This window comes from Stegodyphus dumicola, chromosome 2, assembly GCF_044657685.1.
Source record: "Stegodyphus dumicola isolate Sdum_Otavi_A_Nest chromosome 2, ASM4465768v1".
Taxonomy (NCBI): domain Eukaryota; kingdom Metazoa; phylum Arthropoda; class Arachnida; order Araneae; family Eresidae; genus Stegodyphus; species Stegodyphus dumicola.
Genome location: NC_140769.1, coordinates 163,361,122 through 163,378,157, shown reverse-complemented (window position 1 = coordinate 163,378,157; position 17,036 = coordinate 163,361,122). Strand labels below are relative to the sequence as shown.

Below are 17,036 nucleotides of genomic sequence, written 5' to 3'. Positions count from 1 at the left end.
GTAGCCTGGGAGTCCCAGGTTGTGTAATTTGTACATGAGGGCATCCAGCCATACTCTATCGAAGGCCTTGGCGACATCTAAAAACTTAACTAAATACTGGCTAAAGTATGGAAAATTAAAAGAAGATTAAAATCTTCACTCAATTCCGGCTATAATTGAGACTTTTGAAAAGAGTTGGCCCTTTATTAGTAAAAGGAAAGAATCCAGTATTGATTAAATATACATATTTACAAATTTATTTACAATAAAAATTTACAAATAATTTCTTTACTCTTCTTTATTATTCATTACCCTCCAGCTAAGGTTTAAGGTAATGTTATCATATCAAAAAGAGACAAGAAATTATAAAGTTAATGTCCGCCTTTTTTAATATATAAATTAATAAATTTTGGTGGTACAGTCAAAAGTCGTTAATCCGGACTCGTAGGGACTTCGGCGATTCCGGATTATCGATTTTTCCAGATTATAGATCATCAGTTTAAATCTCGTAAGATGGCATGCAGAAATTCTAAAATTAAAAATATAAAACCATAATTAATGAAATAAAGAACAATTATGATCTAAAGGGTATCAAAATTTACAAAAAAAAAAAAAAAAAAAAAAAAAAAAAAAAAAAAAAGCTTAATATTTATTTGTTTACTTTATTAAACATTTCTTTCAATGCAAGTTGTTTAAGTTGCTTCGTTTTATGTGATAATACTTTCTCTTTAATTTATAAACAGACATAATTTCTTTTTCAGTTACAAAGTTCCGCTGTTCAGCTCCCGTTAATTGCTGTGCCGAGAATACCGACTAACTTGTCAAACGAAATTTTTTCGTTTTCACTAACCTCTCTGTCACATTCTTCATGTCTTTATTCATTTTTTGGAGCAGTTCCACTTTTTGTTTGTTGGACATCGAAACATACTTTTGTTTTGTAGATCCTTTGGAAGTTCCAGCATGGGAAATTCTATTTGACATAATCGAAATTTCAGGTTTACTTTTATAAAATTGCTCTTACAGTCTGCAAAAAATAATAAGCGGGATCCAAATCGAAGATTAAGGAACAACGCAATCATTAACATTAACTGAAATAGATAATTAGATAATTTTAGCTTACACCGTCCGTTATACATTAAATGCGCAGGCGAAAACGTATTCTGCACTTGCGCACACGCATATGCGTAGTAGTCAAGGTCTTACGTGCACGCGTAAAACGCCTGTGCGCATGTGCCAACGCGGCGCGTGCGCAGAAAGTTTTTAGCTTTGAGGTCCGGATTATGGGTGTCTGAATTAACGACTTTTGACTGTACTTGGTTATCAACTTGAACATTAATTAGCTTTATCATTTCTTCCTTTAAATTGTCTATTTCAGTACATATATTTTATTCTGATTATTTGGCTATGAAACGTGTTTTCTATTACTTTTCTAGAGATATTAGAGTTCCAATTAATTAGTTTAATAGTATGAAAATGGAAATTCCTTCTTTTATCATATAATTTAATTTTGCTGTGTTTAATAATTTGCAGGTCTAGGTATTCAATAGTATCTTGATTCTTATTTGTTTTATTAAGTGTTAAACTATTTGGGTAAATTTTGAATTGCTCAAAAGTAGAATTATTATTGAAAGTTATAATATCATCTATGTATCTAAAAGTATGAGCAAATAGCTTTAATTCAATTTTATTTAAACTTAGTTGGAATTTATATTCAAAAGTAAAAAGAAATAGGTTACAAATTTGTGTAGAAATGTTTTCTCCCATAGGAATTCCTCTAACTTGCTGAAAGATCTTATTATTGAATTTAATGTAGTTATTGAATAATCCACATTTCAGATAATTATTCCATCTTTCAATACTAAGGATGTCAAGTATGTCAAGAAAAAGTTGTGGGAGTTGCATTAAACTAGTAAAAATTTCTTCTAATGGTAGAGAAGTATAAAGGTTTTCAAAGTCATAGCAATTAATGTTCTTGATTGTTAAACTTTTAAAACTGCTGAGAACTGGAGCATTATTATAAATAATCCAACTATAATTGTGTTGTTTGTTAACAAGTTGTTGGATTAAATTACAGATTTTTTTAAGTATAATTGCAAACATGTAATCTATATTCTTTTTATAATTATTTGTACCGTTAGCAATAAATCTAAATTTGAGTGGTGATTTATGAAATTTTGGGAGAGCATATAGATTTGCTAATCTATTGTAGCTAGATGGTTGTGAAATTTGCAGTTTCTTATGAAATGCTTTTAGTATTTTTGCAATAACATTTTCTTGTATATTGGTGAGTTTGTAAGTAATGGCATTATTTAGTTCAGTATTAATTAATGAGACATAAAAAAATTTTCATATTATGCTAAAATTTTTATTGGCACATGAAATTTGTGGTTTTTTATGTTAATGGGGTGGGGGCTTCCTCTTTTTGGCTCTGGTACAGATCATTCGTTTCCTATTCATACTTATTTTATTAATATTTCATCCCAAAATATTCAGAAAATATTTTTAATTTAAAACTTTACACGATTTCTATTTTTAATTATAGCAAAGTATATTTACATTAAATTTAAACCACAGGAAATAATTTATAAAATCACAATAACCTACTTGGAAAGCAAGTGTGTCAAGGTCAGAGAAAAGTCTCTGGAATAGAAAGACTTTTTTACTGGGCAGGTGCAGGTATTGTTTAGTAATAAAATAACTCTGTAGTTTCAAAACCCCATATCTATATCCGGGTAAAAATAAACATTCCTATTTGAGAAGCAAGCAAACGCCATTATGTAAGCATTGTGACACAATGCTCTAGTGAGGCAGTGGTCACACCCTGAAACCACAAAGCAAATGCCATACATATAGAGGTTTTTTTTATATATGCCATTTAATTATTGCTATTTTTATTGTTTAGGATAGAAATCATGATGTGCGATGAATAACTTTTAAAATTTTAAGTTGTTTATATTAATAAAAGGAAGTTATTTTGTCTCATTGAAAATGAATTTTAAAAGGCATCCGATTTGAAGTAGTAAGACCTAAAACATGTATGATTCTGCAGTCATTTTGTGTTATTTAGAGGTATAGACCAGTAATCAATTGATTTTCACTCAAAAATTTCGGAAAGAAGAGGAGAAAAAAATTCAAAAATTGGTGGTTTCGGGGTGTGACCACCGCATGTCAAAGAGTTAAAAGATTAAACCAGTCTAATCTTGCTCAATGCTTAGGTAACGTACAGTGTTATTAATTTAAATGATTCAAAGATGGCCACTTCAAGTGCAATGAATGATTTAAGCATTTTAAGAGTTTACATATACATTATCTAACAGAGAAAATATAACACCATAGAAGAGTGAATATGATGTGATGAAAACTGACAGACAAGCAGAAGATGCATCCTGGCTGCATCTTCTGGCTCAGTCCCATCCTGGCTGATATCTACATGCATTATTATGAATCAAAATTGTTTGAAACTTTAAACTTCCCGGCATGGTTCCGCCACATAGACGATACTTTTACTCTGTTTGAAGGTAATAAAGATGATTTAAATAAAGTTCTTTCAACAATGAATTCTATTGATCCTGCTATTCAGTTCACTTTTGAACTTGAGACTTGCAATTCTCTTCCGTTTCTCGACATTCTGGTCACACGTAACACATCCAACTTCAGTACTACGGTTTACCGTAAACCTTCATCGGTTTGCCTTCCACCACACTTTAAATCATGTCATCCGACTAAACAAAAGTTAGCTTCATTTTATTCCTATGTTTTCCGTGCTCTTCAAGTTTGCTCCTCCAAACTAGCCCTTGATGAAGAACTAAAGTATTTAAAAGCAATAGCTATTGACAGGGGCTTTCCACCCAACATTATTAATCAAGCAGTTAAAAAATTCTCATCTCAACACACTAAAAGGCACAATCTTGTTTTAGGAGATTATAAAAATTCTGTTGTCATTCCCTTCTTTCCATCAATTAGCTATAAAGTTGCACATATTTTGCAGAAATTTAACTTTCGGGTTGTTTATTCTCCCATCAATAAAATTCCGAGTTCCATACTCAAGGACCCCGTTCCAGATATGAATTCCTGGGGTATTTATAGGATTCCTTGCCAGTGTGGTTTAATTTACATTGGCCAAACTAAGAGAGCCTTAAAATTTCGCGTCAAGGAACATGAGGCATATGTTAGAAAAAAGGAAACACAGAAGTCTTCTGTTGCTCAACATTGTTGGTCCGAAAACCACACTTTCAGTTTTTCTGCTGCCAAAATTATTCAAAAAACATCTTCCATTGGAGAACAGGATTTTCTAGAGGCATTTCACATTCATAAAAATCTTTCTGTTCTAGTTAACGATCCTAATTCCAATCCAAATTTGCCTTCGGCCTTTAAAGAAATTATGTTTTAGTTCTGGTTTTACTAACAGATGGCGCCACTTGCTTATTCTTGTCCAGGCTTCCTTATCTTATCTAATCATTATTTCCTATCTTGTTCATTTGCGGTTTTGCAGCTGAAGATGGTGGTTCGGTAAAACCATCGAAACTAGTCCTGTGAAAATTTTGTAAATATAACGCTGATTTTTGTTGTTTGACTTGATGCATGTTTATATAATTGATGTAAATGAAAAATAGTAATGCAATACAACAATCAAATACACAGATTGATCTGTAAGAAGCTAGAATCACTTCTTGTAGTCATTTGACTAATAATCCTTTGAGGCATAAATGAAATCGGTGTGTAGATAATGTCCTAAATGGTGGATAATGATATGTTTTCAATCATCCTCCACAATTTGTCATCCAATTAAGACAGGAGCAGATTAAGCAAGTGATGGCTAATCATGTCCCACAAATGCTTAAATGGTGTGAGTTCTGGAGACCTTGATGATCAAGGAATCATCTAAATGCTTTGTTTGCTGGTGATTGCCATGTTTGGTTGGGCATTATCTTGCTGGAAAACAAGATTTTGCAATAAATTGGGAATAGCTGGAGTATTTCTCTCATGTATCAGTCTACTATTATTGTGGCTGTAATATGAACCATAGGTAACTAGCTATCTGTGGTATTGGTGCCTCATGTAATGATGCCACATTATTAAACAATGAGGCATTAAATATTCAAAGCAGGGTTGGAGTTGTCTCATGTCACTTGCAGAGTCTTACTTGACAACGATCATGAATGAAGCATAGCAGAAATGGGAACTGTCACTGTATGCTACACGAGCCATTTAATCATCCAAGAGACTTTATCTTGACACCATTGCAATCATTGCCATTGGTGACTTTGCATAAATGGCAATCTTCATAGAGTGAGTGAGTGAGTGAGTGAGAGACTATGGCGCAAAACCAAAGTTGATTATAGTGCGCCAAACGTGAGATGGGGTGAGTACAATTGATGAAATTAAAATACAATAAATAAAAACAAGTAGACAAATGTATCAAATCCAGAGGATGAAGTCATATAAACACAAGTTAAAACCATACATTTAAAATTCAAGACACAATTTACAAAACAAATGACATTAGGTGATAAAAGCCAGTCTCTTTTAAATAATAAAATAAATTACAATTCACCTCCCTTCCGATTAAACGGTCGAGAGGTAAGTCACAGCTATTAAAATACTTCTGACGAAGGTTATTAAAATATGGACACTGAATTAAAATATGACGGACAGATAGACAAACATTACAATTTGAACAAACAGGCTCAGGCAATCTTCATAAAGAACAGCATGTTTGCAAGCTGCTTTTGATCACTTATCCAGAAACTGTTCTTAATGGTACATGAGCATCCATAGCTCCCTGCACCTTTTGCCTAAATTTTATAATCATGCTTTGTGAGGTCATTATTGCACTGGGCGTATGGGTTAGAGTAGATTGAATGGTGTCCCTTGGATTATTGCTAAGTTGTTGTTTCATTTATCATCAGATTGTTGTTTAATTTATGGTAACCAAAGTAGTTGAATGTTATAGAAACCCTATTATGACATAATTGGTTGCATGATTGTGGTAAATTTGTATTATGGGACGGATTTTGGTATGTTGTTATTTTGTGGTTTACATGGTAAAATGGCAGAATGTTGTAAGATTAATTTGAAGTTTCTGTATGATTTTGAATGAAAGGGAGAAAAGCATTAATTGACTGGTGTGTAAATGAAGGTTTACTTAGTTGCCATTTTAAGTATCCTTGTTTGTAGGAAGGTCGAGTGTCGGAGGATATTTTTTACTCTTATTTTTGTGAATTTATGTGGCAACACCAGTAAATGGATTCTAGTTCAGATAATTTTAAAAAGTTTTTGGATGCTGCTAAGGAATTTTGTTTGACTGAAGACAGGTAAATTTGTAAAGAAGGTAAGTGGATTTTTCCTTTGTGTAGTTGCTAAGATGAATTTCCATTTTTATGTTATTTCATTGTTTGATTCAAAATGTAGTTCATTGAGATTATAAATTTTTTGTTGGCTGCTCCTTTGACTTTTTAAGTGAGTACAGATCGATGTGTACGTGGACAAAGTCAAGGAAGTGCACAATGCCTAAGTGCAATTCTCTAATTTTTTTTAAGTGAAAATAGGTTAATGTGCACATGGATACAGAGTCTGTGCAGTTCTACTGCTACACAAAGCCAAAATAACAAGTCAAGGAACTGCACAAACTCGGTGTCCAGGTGCTGCCAATTATCACCAAGCGACACCCATAAATATATTTTTTACCGGCGTATGTAAATGTGTTTCTGTTGTAAAATGATAGAAGAACCAACCTGGGTAAAAGTATATTTTAGGGTACCCCTTGGCAAAACTTAATGATTTTCGGCAGTACATGGATACCGAGTTTGTGCAATTCTTTGACTTATTATTTTGGCTTGCGTAATGGCGATTTTTGCGCCAAAAATCGCTGCTACACAAAGCCAAAATAACAAGACAAAGAATTGCACAAACTCGGTACCCATATACACATTGAGCTATTGTCACTTTAAAAAAATCCAAGAATTGCACAAACTTGCATTGCGCGCTCCCTTCACTTTGTCCATGTACACATCGATATATTTTCACTTAAAAAAATTAAAGGAGCATCCAATTCTACAATACAGGCAAACAAAAAATACATAATCTCAATAAACTACATTTTAAACCAAGCAATAAAATAACATAAAAAAGGAAAAACATGTTATACATTTAAGCACTACAGACCTTAACTACAGCCACTTACCTATAGCTTAAACTACAGCCACTTACCCTATTTAGAAGTTCCTTCGTCTTTAGTCTGTGGCACACAACACACAAAAATCCTTAACAGCATCCAAAAACTGCCTAAAATTATCTGAACTCGAATCCGTATAGCAGCATCGCCACATCTGAACCTTTCTTCTTTCTACCCCATTCAAATCCACCTAAACGGTTTTTACGTTCGACTAGACGAACACTTATAATGGCTCCTTCCTACATACAGAACACTTATAATGGCTACTAAGTAAACCTTCATTTACACACCAGTCAATTAACGCTCTTTTCTCTTTCATTCCAAATCGTACAGAAACTTCAAATTAATCTTACCACATTCAGCCATTCTACTGTCTAAACAATAAAACCAACACGTACCACAAAAGCGCTTAGATCCCGTGATTCAAAATTTCCCAGATTTATGCACCCGATTACATCACAGTAGGGTTTCCACAACATTCAACTACTCAGGCTACCATAAATGAAACAGCAACTTTGCCATAATACAAAGGTACCTTAAAGTCTACTCTAACCCCAACCTGCTATATGTAGGTCTAAAATGAAATCCCTTGTTAAAACATCTTGTTCCAAAACTGACTTTGGATCATCTTTCAGACATATCCAACTATGTATGCCTTTGGAATGAAAAATAGCCTGAGAAATGAATACCTACAGAATACCAACCAAAAATGATACTTTTCTTAAATGATATTATCTAATATATGTTTTGTTTGCATATTTTGATAATTTAGGAAATTATTTCAAAAATTAATTTCAGACATATGGTGAAAAACCGTTACCTGAAATGACAAAACCAAAGCATGTAACTGTCATTCTGAATCCTCAAGCTAATAATGGGTAAGGAATTTTTTTCTTTCAAAGCATATTTTGTTGATTTTTAGTTTATTTTAATAAATTGCTAAAATTTAAAGATTGCTAATCTAAATTTGACCTGATTCTAGTGAAAAAAAGAAGCTTATTGTGTTTCAAGGGAGTCATGGTTTCTCTTCACCAAAAATTATAAATATTATTCTGCAAAAATGCACTGATTTCATTAAATGGCAACAATAATTTAAAATTAAGAAGTGCTAAGTTTTGCTAGAAAATAATCAAATCATTTTTTAAATTGAAGTTAATGCTTTTTATTTCCCCCCCAAAAAGATTGAATATTACCATTAATACCTAAATGAGAAAAACCTTACTTAATATAATTTGAGTCTTTTCTTTTTTGATACCTCTAAGAATTTAGAGTGCTTTTAAGGATGAATTCATAACATGCCATAAGAGCCAATTTTTGATAACAAAAACATTTAATCACATCACAATATTAAAACTTAATTACTACAGTCGATAGACAATCACGTTGGAGGAAAGCAAGCAACCAACCACACCGATGGCGAGACGTGACTGTGTGTCGCCGAAATCACCTTCGGTTACAGTTAGTGATAACGGCACGCGGTTGGCGAGTACAACACATGTTTACAGAGTCGCCACACTACTCCCCCTCCAGTGGCAACAAATTAAAGGTACCGAGGGTTAAATCGGACTCTATGTCCGGAACGTGTATACTGAGGAGCACTTGTTTTCTGGGATCCAGGCACAGGAACTGACGTAGTAGCAGATTTTGGTGTAGATCCAATAGATGAAGGTGCCTTCGAAGGAGGTGGGACTGATGTACCAGTCTCGACAGTTTGTGGTGCTAAGATAAAGGCTGGTTTGAGACGATCAAGGCTCACCACTGTCTCTTTGTCGCCGATTAGTATCCGATAGTTCTTGGATGTGCGACTTAGAACTAGATGTGGGTCTGTATAGGTAGGCTACAAGGACTTTTTTGATGCATCACACCATAAGAACACATGTGAGGATGTAGCGAGTCCTTTAGGCACAAACACAGGTCTTGAAGAATGTATGCTTGTGGGCTTAGGGTATAACGCAGCCATGGTTTCATGCAATTATTTGAGGAATGCATGGGGCTGGACATTGGGTGAGTTTCTTGCGGGATTTATAAAATCTCCCAGTAAACGTAAATTGGTACCATAAACCATTTCAGCACTTGAAGAACCCAGGTCCTCTTTGATAGCCGTTCTGAGTCCTAACAACACAGTAGGAAGGACATCAACCCAGTGAATAGCAGTATGGCATCTAATGGCCTGTTTAAGAGAGTGATGGAACCTCTCAACAAGTCCATTGGAATTCGGGTGGTATGGTGATGTATGGATCTTTTTAGTTCCCAAGAATTTTGTTAATGCAGTAAATAATTAAGATTCGAACTGCCGTCCGTGGTAACGTACTCGGGTACCCCAAACCGTGAAATCCATACAGAAAAAAAGGTTTTTGCCACAGTGTCGGCTGACATATCTACAACAGGGATAGCCTCTGGCCAACATGTGTATCTGTCGACACACGTAAGAAGATAATGTAAGGGTCCAACCAAATCGATATGTACGTGGCTAAAGCGAGCAGATGGTAACTCAAAGGGTTGACATGGAGTTCGAGTGTGCCTGTGAATTTTTGATTTTTGACAGTCTGTACATGACCTCGCCCATGCAGCGATGTCCTTCTGCATACCAGGCCATACAAAACACTGTTGAATTAACGTGCAAGAAGCACGGATGCCAGGATGGGATAAATTATGGAGGCCGCTAAAAATACCATGCCGGAATTTCAGTGGAATGTATGGCCGCACCACATTACCTTGCACATCGCAGTACAGTGAAAGATCTGGTTCTAACTGCATAGGTACTAAATTAAGTCCATGAGAAGACTTGTCAGACAAAAGATGTTGCAATTCTGAGTCCTGTTTCTGGCATTCACAATGGCGGTGAAATCTGTTGTTGATGACAACTGAACCTCTTCAGTTCTGGACAGAGCATCAGCAACTGTATTTTGAGGGCCTTCTACATGCCTAAAATCGGTTGTAAACTGCGCTATGTAATCAAGATGATGCATTTGCCTAGGAGAAGCCTTGTCAGGCTTTTGTCGAAAAGCGAAAATTAGTGGCCTGTGTTTGGTATAGATAGAAAACACATGACCTTCTACCATATGGCGAAAATGTTTAACAGTCTCATACGCACTAAGAAGTTCGCGGTCGTACGTGCTGTATTTTGATTGCGCTGCAGAAAATTTTTTCGAGAAGAAAGCCAGAGGCTTCCATGCTCCGTCTACCAGTTGCTGCAAAACCGCACCCATGGCCGTATTAGACGCGTCAACCATTAATGCTAAAGGGTGCTTAGAAGGATAGCTAAGAGCTGTTGCCGACGCTAAGTCATTCTTACATTGTACAAAGGCTGTACGGGCATCATCAGACCAAATAATTGGCCGCGTATCTTTCTTTTTACTCCCAACCAAATATGTGTGCAAAGGTGCCTGCTTTTCAGCGGCATGAGGAAGAAAGCAAGGATAAAAATTTAACATGGCCAGAAAACGACGCAGCTCCTGAACAGTTTTTGGCTCTGGGAAATTTTGAATTGCAGTGACTCTGTCACTAAGTGAGCGAACGCCCTCTGAAGAAACTTCGTGACCAAGAAATGACACTTTAGATTTCCCAAAAACACATTTTGATGGATTAATGACTACACCATAAGACTGAAATCGGCCAAGGACTATGCAAAGGTGTTCAAGGTGCTGGTTTTCAGTTGTCGAGGCTACCAGAATGTCATCGAAAAATGGGACAAAAAAATCTAAATCTCGAAGGACTTCATTAATGAAGCGCTGAAACGTTTGCGCAGCGTTACATAATCCGAAAGTCATGACAGGAAATTCGAATAATCCAAAAGGTGTTATTACAGCAGTTTTGGGTATATCAGGTGGATTGACAAGGATCTGATGGTAAGCACGAGTCAAATCTAACGTAGAAAAAATATTTTTGCCTTCCAAGACTTGCATGCAGTCCTGAATATAAGGAACCAGATATCTATCAGGCAAAGTAACTGAATTAAGATGTCGATAATCCCCACAAGGACGCCAGTCGCCGTTTTTCTTAGGGACCATATGGAGTGGACTGGCCCATGAACTTTTAGATGGCCGACAGATTCCTTGCTCAAGCATGTATTTAAATTCTTCTTTTGAAGCCTTTAATTTCTCTGGAGGCAACCACCGTGCTTTGACAAAGATTGGTGGTCCAGTAGTCTCTATGACATGTACAATACCGTGGTCAGCAGTCGGTTTGCCAGTTACTGAGCAGATGACGTTAGGGTATTGCTCAAGTAGTTTGTGGAAAGGAGAATTACCGGGAATTAATTTAATTCCAAAATTAGTGGCATTTCCAATGCTACCTACTGCAGACAGTGGTGGAGTTGAGTAAGCGTCGATTTTTAATGTCGACTAACAGAGAAAATTTTTGCAGAAAGTCTGCACCAATTATTGGGTGCGAAACCGCAGCAATGACAAATGGCCATTGAAATTTACGACGCAATCCTAGATCCAAAGACATTAATATTTCTCCACATGTTGCAATTTTTGACCCGTTAGCTGCAAATAAGTTAAATTTTCCAGGTGGCCGTTTGGATTCGGCAAGAGAGGGAGGTACAACCAAAATGTCAGCACCTGTATCAACAAGAAAACGTCTGCCTGATGGTTTATCTGTTACGAACAATCAACTAATGCATGGGCCGTTGTCACTCATGGCTTCGAGTGACGGCCCCTTCAGTTTAAAGAGGTCTTCTGAAATTTGCGTGGAAGTGTACACTTGCGCGCTTTATCACCGAATCGGCTGTGATAGAAACAAATGTCTGATTGAGTACCAGAATGAGCACGTTGGTATTCCCTATTATTTTGGTTCCGGGACTTCGATCTACCGCGCGGACGATACTGAGATTGTGTCTGTAAGGCTGCGACCTGCAATGATAATTCCTGGATTTGTTGTTAAAGAGATGAAATATCAACACTGGGATGCTGAACTTGACTGATTGCTTGTGGTTGGAGAACATCATGAATTTTGTCTGCCATTTGGCCAGTTGGGGTAGGTTCTCGTTACTGGAGGCAAGAATAGCTTGGATATTGTTCGGGAGATGATTGAGCCACAATGATTGTAAAACATTGGACTTAAAATTGTCACCCGCGAGCTCCTGCATTTTTGACAATAACTGGGATAGGCGCATATCACCAAGTTGCAAATCTTGTAATAACTGCTTTAGTTTGGTGTTTTCAGACTCCTCATAAACTTAAATAATAAAACTCATAAACATAAATTAATTTATTTTTCAATTCCTCATATTTATTATCCGAGGGGGGCTTCAGAACAATCTCGTGTACTGACTGAAGAACCTCAGTGTCGAGGGCGGAAATTGCAGTATAAAATTTCGTGTCATCGCGTGTTATACCCCGAGCTTGAATTGTGCATCTAATTGAAAAAAACCAAAGGTTGGGGTCACTATGGCAAAATGGGGCAGGTTTCACAGCAACGCGAGCCATTTGTTTGTCATCAGTGGCTAGAGGATCGCTAGTAGCCATAATAAATATGAATAAATACAGATAACAAAAAAAAAAAAAAAAAAAAAAAAAAAAAAGAACGATATAGTTCAAGAATATTGTTGCAGTATACGTGAAGAAACACAAAATAATTAATCTTAGGACCTGGGTTCAAATGAATATAGGAAAAAACTCACCCGCTTGACGAATACATACGAATCCATGTGCGGAATAAAAGGTAGAAAATATCACCTTGATGTACAGAAATTATCCATTCACTTGATGTTGGAACACTATCACTAATGGAAGATGAAGGTAATCCGCATGTCTGAAAGATGATCACAAAAGGAAACATGAAGGTAATCCGTGTGGCTGTAATATGATGAAACTGATGCACGATCCAATAGACACGATAAGTAAAAAATATTGGTTCAGCTGCATTTCACACATTATTACAAGGTCTTGTTTAAGCACAAAATTTCTGCTATACTATAAATTTCGACGATTCATTTGGCTTAAGCCTCACCATCCCGAAGTCACCATTTGTTGCACGTGGTTGCGGCTGTGTGCAACAACAAACTATGTGTATTGGAATTTGCCAGTGCATTTAAGGATGAATTCATAACATGCCATAAGAGCCAATTTTTGATAACAAAAACATTTAATCACATCACAATATTAAAACTTAATTACTACAGTCGATAGACAATCACGTTGGAGGAAAGCAAGCAACCAACCGCACCGACGACGAGACGTGACTGTGTGTCGCCGAAATCACCTTCGGTTACAGTTAGTGATAACGGTGCGCGGTTGGCGAGTACAACACATGTTTACAGAGTCGCCACAACTACTATCAAAATGGATACTTATCCTTTATCTATCTGCCTGCAATATCATAAAATCATAAGAACAAATAATATGATGTAATAGCACATAGTAATTAAGAATAAGACAGTGAGAAAAATAAATTTAATTATAAAAATGTACAAGGGACATTGCTTTTGTCAGTTAGTATTTATAGGTAGAAACTGTTTGCCTATTGCCTGTAAAATGGAATCAAAATAATTCCGCTTGTTTGCTTTATTCTCTGAATAAGTTCTGACAAATAGGATGTGAGATGTTGCCTTGTGTTTTGTATCTTTGTTTAGCTGATCCTCCAAACGCTTAACAGTTTGCATATCAGCACCTGTTTCTGGATCTATGAAATTATATTTGTGGTTAACTTTCAGATGGGAGTAACCAACTTCTTAAGGTTTCTGAGTTTTGTTTCCTTTCCAACAATCTGAATAAATCATGGTAATATTTTCCTTGATGCATTGCAAAAAGCAACATGCTCCTTTGTAGGATACTGCTACGAGATACATTTCTGTCGTCTCTCTGCAAATTCCTTCAAAAATCCATTGTTGAGAGAAAACATGCTGGGTGTTGTTCTATCTTTTGGTAAATAAACTCTCATCTATTTAAAAAATTAGACCAGGGTTTCCTATTTTTTCCCTCTCCTGTTCCAAAACATCCTCTGTACAAATCTTGCATAAATAGTTGTTCCGATCAGCTACAGTATTATGTGGCATGTCAAGTTCGTCTTGGCAAAATTGAATTGAAGTCAATTCCTTAAACCATAAATAAATAATTCTGAGTGTGCATTTAAAGAAGGTATGAGATGTTTCAAACCAGTTACCTTTATTAACACTGATAGCTTCTGAATATCCATTATATCGCCACCTAATCCTTTTGTCGGTGATATATAGATTCACATCATGAAGATTTGAACATTTTCGATTACTTGGGAGAACTCTGCAGTGCCGAAATATTCTATCAAATCTTTTTCAGTAGATGGTTATTCAAAGAGTCGCATGGTGAGGCTAAGCAGCCCGAGACTCAAAAAGAGAATTTTGAGAATAAAAATGGCTACCAAAATATAATAAGATACAATTGCCAGATTTGCAGGCAGATGAAAGAAAAATACCTGAAAATGTAAATACGATACTTGAAGTAATACGTGGAACAAGATTTCAAATTACTATATTATTGCTGTTTTTTTAGGGGGAAGCTCATTCTAGAGCTCTATTTTACAATTTAACATGTAGAAACTAGGCGGCTTTAGAGTCTTAAATTAGGTTTGATAATTTTTATAGTTATAGTTAATAAAAAAGAGCACACATTTATCTCAAGGAATGAATTTTTTAATTATTATAACTTGATAAACCCCCAAACCAATCCATATAGTTACACTGAAACCTCAGTTTGTAAATGTAATTCATTCTTGAAGGCCATTCATTATCAGAGATGTTAGTAAACTGAAACTGTTTGTTCCAAAGAGATTAATTTAAAATTGTTAATTCATTCCTAAAACATATGCATACTTGACAACCTATGACACTAAAAAATCAGATTTTTTTTAAGAAATTGGGAGATTTTTCACAATGTTAAAAATACTTTTTAAATGACGAAAATATAGTATTTAATAATGAATTAGCTTTAAACAGTATGACTAATTCTTAAATGCAAGCAACACAAAAATACCTTACACATAAAAAACATTTTTATTACTTGCATTGTTTAAGAAAACAACAACAACAACAACAAAAAAAAAAAAAAAAAAAAACACTTTAACCAGTTTTTGTACAAATGTTATAAACAATGGCAGATTTTGCTTTCTTTAAGAAAGAAACTTCATAATTTTGTTTATAGCAATTACCACGTAGGCCTGCTTTCACTAATAAAAGTTTTTCTAATGTGTCATCACTAATATTAGATCTAAATTTAGTCCTCGTTTTCGGAACAACACTGAAAATTTTCTCACACTGCATTACTATGGGGAACTGTCAAGATGGCCAACATAATTCTAGACAGTTCACTATATTTTAAAATTCCATCAGCTCTCTTTCAGTTTTCCAATTACACTCCACTGAGTGTCAATCCTAGCTGATTTTATAACTTCATCCAAGTTTTCTAATTGTAAACTGCTGTTATGCAGCTGTTAGAACTGTTTCAATATTTCCTTACTTTTAGAACTCCTTTCAAGATAATAATAAATATCAACAGTGTACTCATCCACATTTATTGGTAAAGAAGCTGCCCCTTTTTCAGCTGCTAAATTTAAGAGGTGACAGGTGCACCTCATAATCTGCAAATCTGAATTTTCCTTTTTTAAGATGCCTGCAACACCAGTCTTCAAGCCTACCAATACTGGTGCATTATCGGCACCAAGTGCTAAGCATTTTCTTTTACAGTTTTAATAATTAGCTGTGTTATATTAAAGCCTGTCAAATGTCCTTCTAAAGTGGAGACAGAAAGTAAACTTCACTCAATTTCTGAAGACTCTTGAAAAAACAAGAAACAACAATTGGATACAGTTTTGAATCGGTATTTTTGCTTCCATCCATAGAGAGACAGAACGGAGCTGTTTTAATGCAATCAATAACTGAAGATTTATTTTTCAAATTCATTTCTTTAACAATTGCACCTGTTTGGTTCTTGCACTTGAGTATTTCTTAGCGATTTCACTATCAGGAAACATTTTACTAAATAAAGCTGCAGCGTGATCCTATGCATTCAGTGGCAGGTTGTCCTCCAGTAAAAAGGCAGAGAACAGACATTCTACATTAATAACTTTTTGGTCCTCTGTTTCCGAAGAAAAATTTGATTTTTCGTTTGTTTTCAAAACAACTCATGTTGTTCTTGTGTTTTTGTGTACGCACATGTTTGAGAACATCTGCCCTTTCACCATGCGAAATCGAAAAATCGTAACAACAGGTGGTACACATCGCAAATTTATCACATTTCCTTGAAGAAATAATGGAAGGAAAGTCAACTGTGTACAGTTTTTGAAACGTACATGAGTATTTCACCTTTCTCGCAGACATAACAAATGATGATAATTTCTAAAACTATTTCCCGAAGACACGTGTACTCACACAACTCAGGACAAAATGACCGAAATAACTAAAGAACATCCAAATAGCAGCTTGCTTTGTCATCATTGGCTAATATATGGCAGATGACACGCAGTGGAGCACGATGCCCATTGGAGAACTGGAGAACGACCTTTCTGGATACGTATATGCTCTCACTTAAGCAGAAGTTATCTAATTCACAAGGTTTTGTTTTAGATATAATCTAGAGGAAATTTAATTGCTTCAGACGTCCAAAATCACTTTTTCTTGTTCATATAACAAAGTATTAAGCCAAGTTCCATAAAAATCGTGAGAAATTTTAAGAATAAGAAAAAGTCGGGAGAAATATATTGTAAATCGGATTGGCGGGAGAGTGGTCGAAAATCGGGAGTCTTCCGCCTAAATCGGGAGAGTTGGCAACTCTGCATATGATTAATGGTGCTTTGTGCAGAAGTTCATAATATAAAATTAATACGAATTATTAAATCTGTGGGAAAAAATACAAGCACAATATTAAACACATAAATTAGGCAAAAATTCAATTTAATTTTACCTTAC

General features: G+C 35.3%; 1 protein-coding gene across 2 annotated transcripts in view; it reads left to right on the top strand.

Moving 5' to 3' along the window:
* The window catches only part of Mulk (acylglycerol kinase-like protein Mulk), a 91,561-nt gene that overhangs the window by 16,654 nt on the left and 57,871 nt on the right, over window positions 1-17,036 (top strand). For both annotated transcript variants that reach the window (XM_085811402.1, XM_085811401.1), the window contains exon 3: window positions 7,952-8,031. In XM_085811402.1, the coding sequence (XP_085667528.1) occupies window positions 7,952-8,031 (80 nt within the window). The remainder of the gene's footprint in view (window positions 1-7,951; window positions 8,032-17,036) is intronic.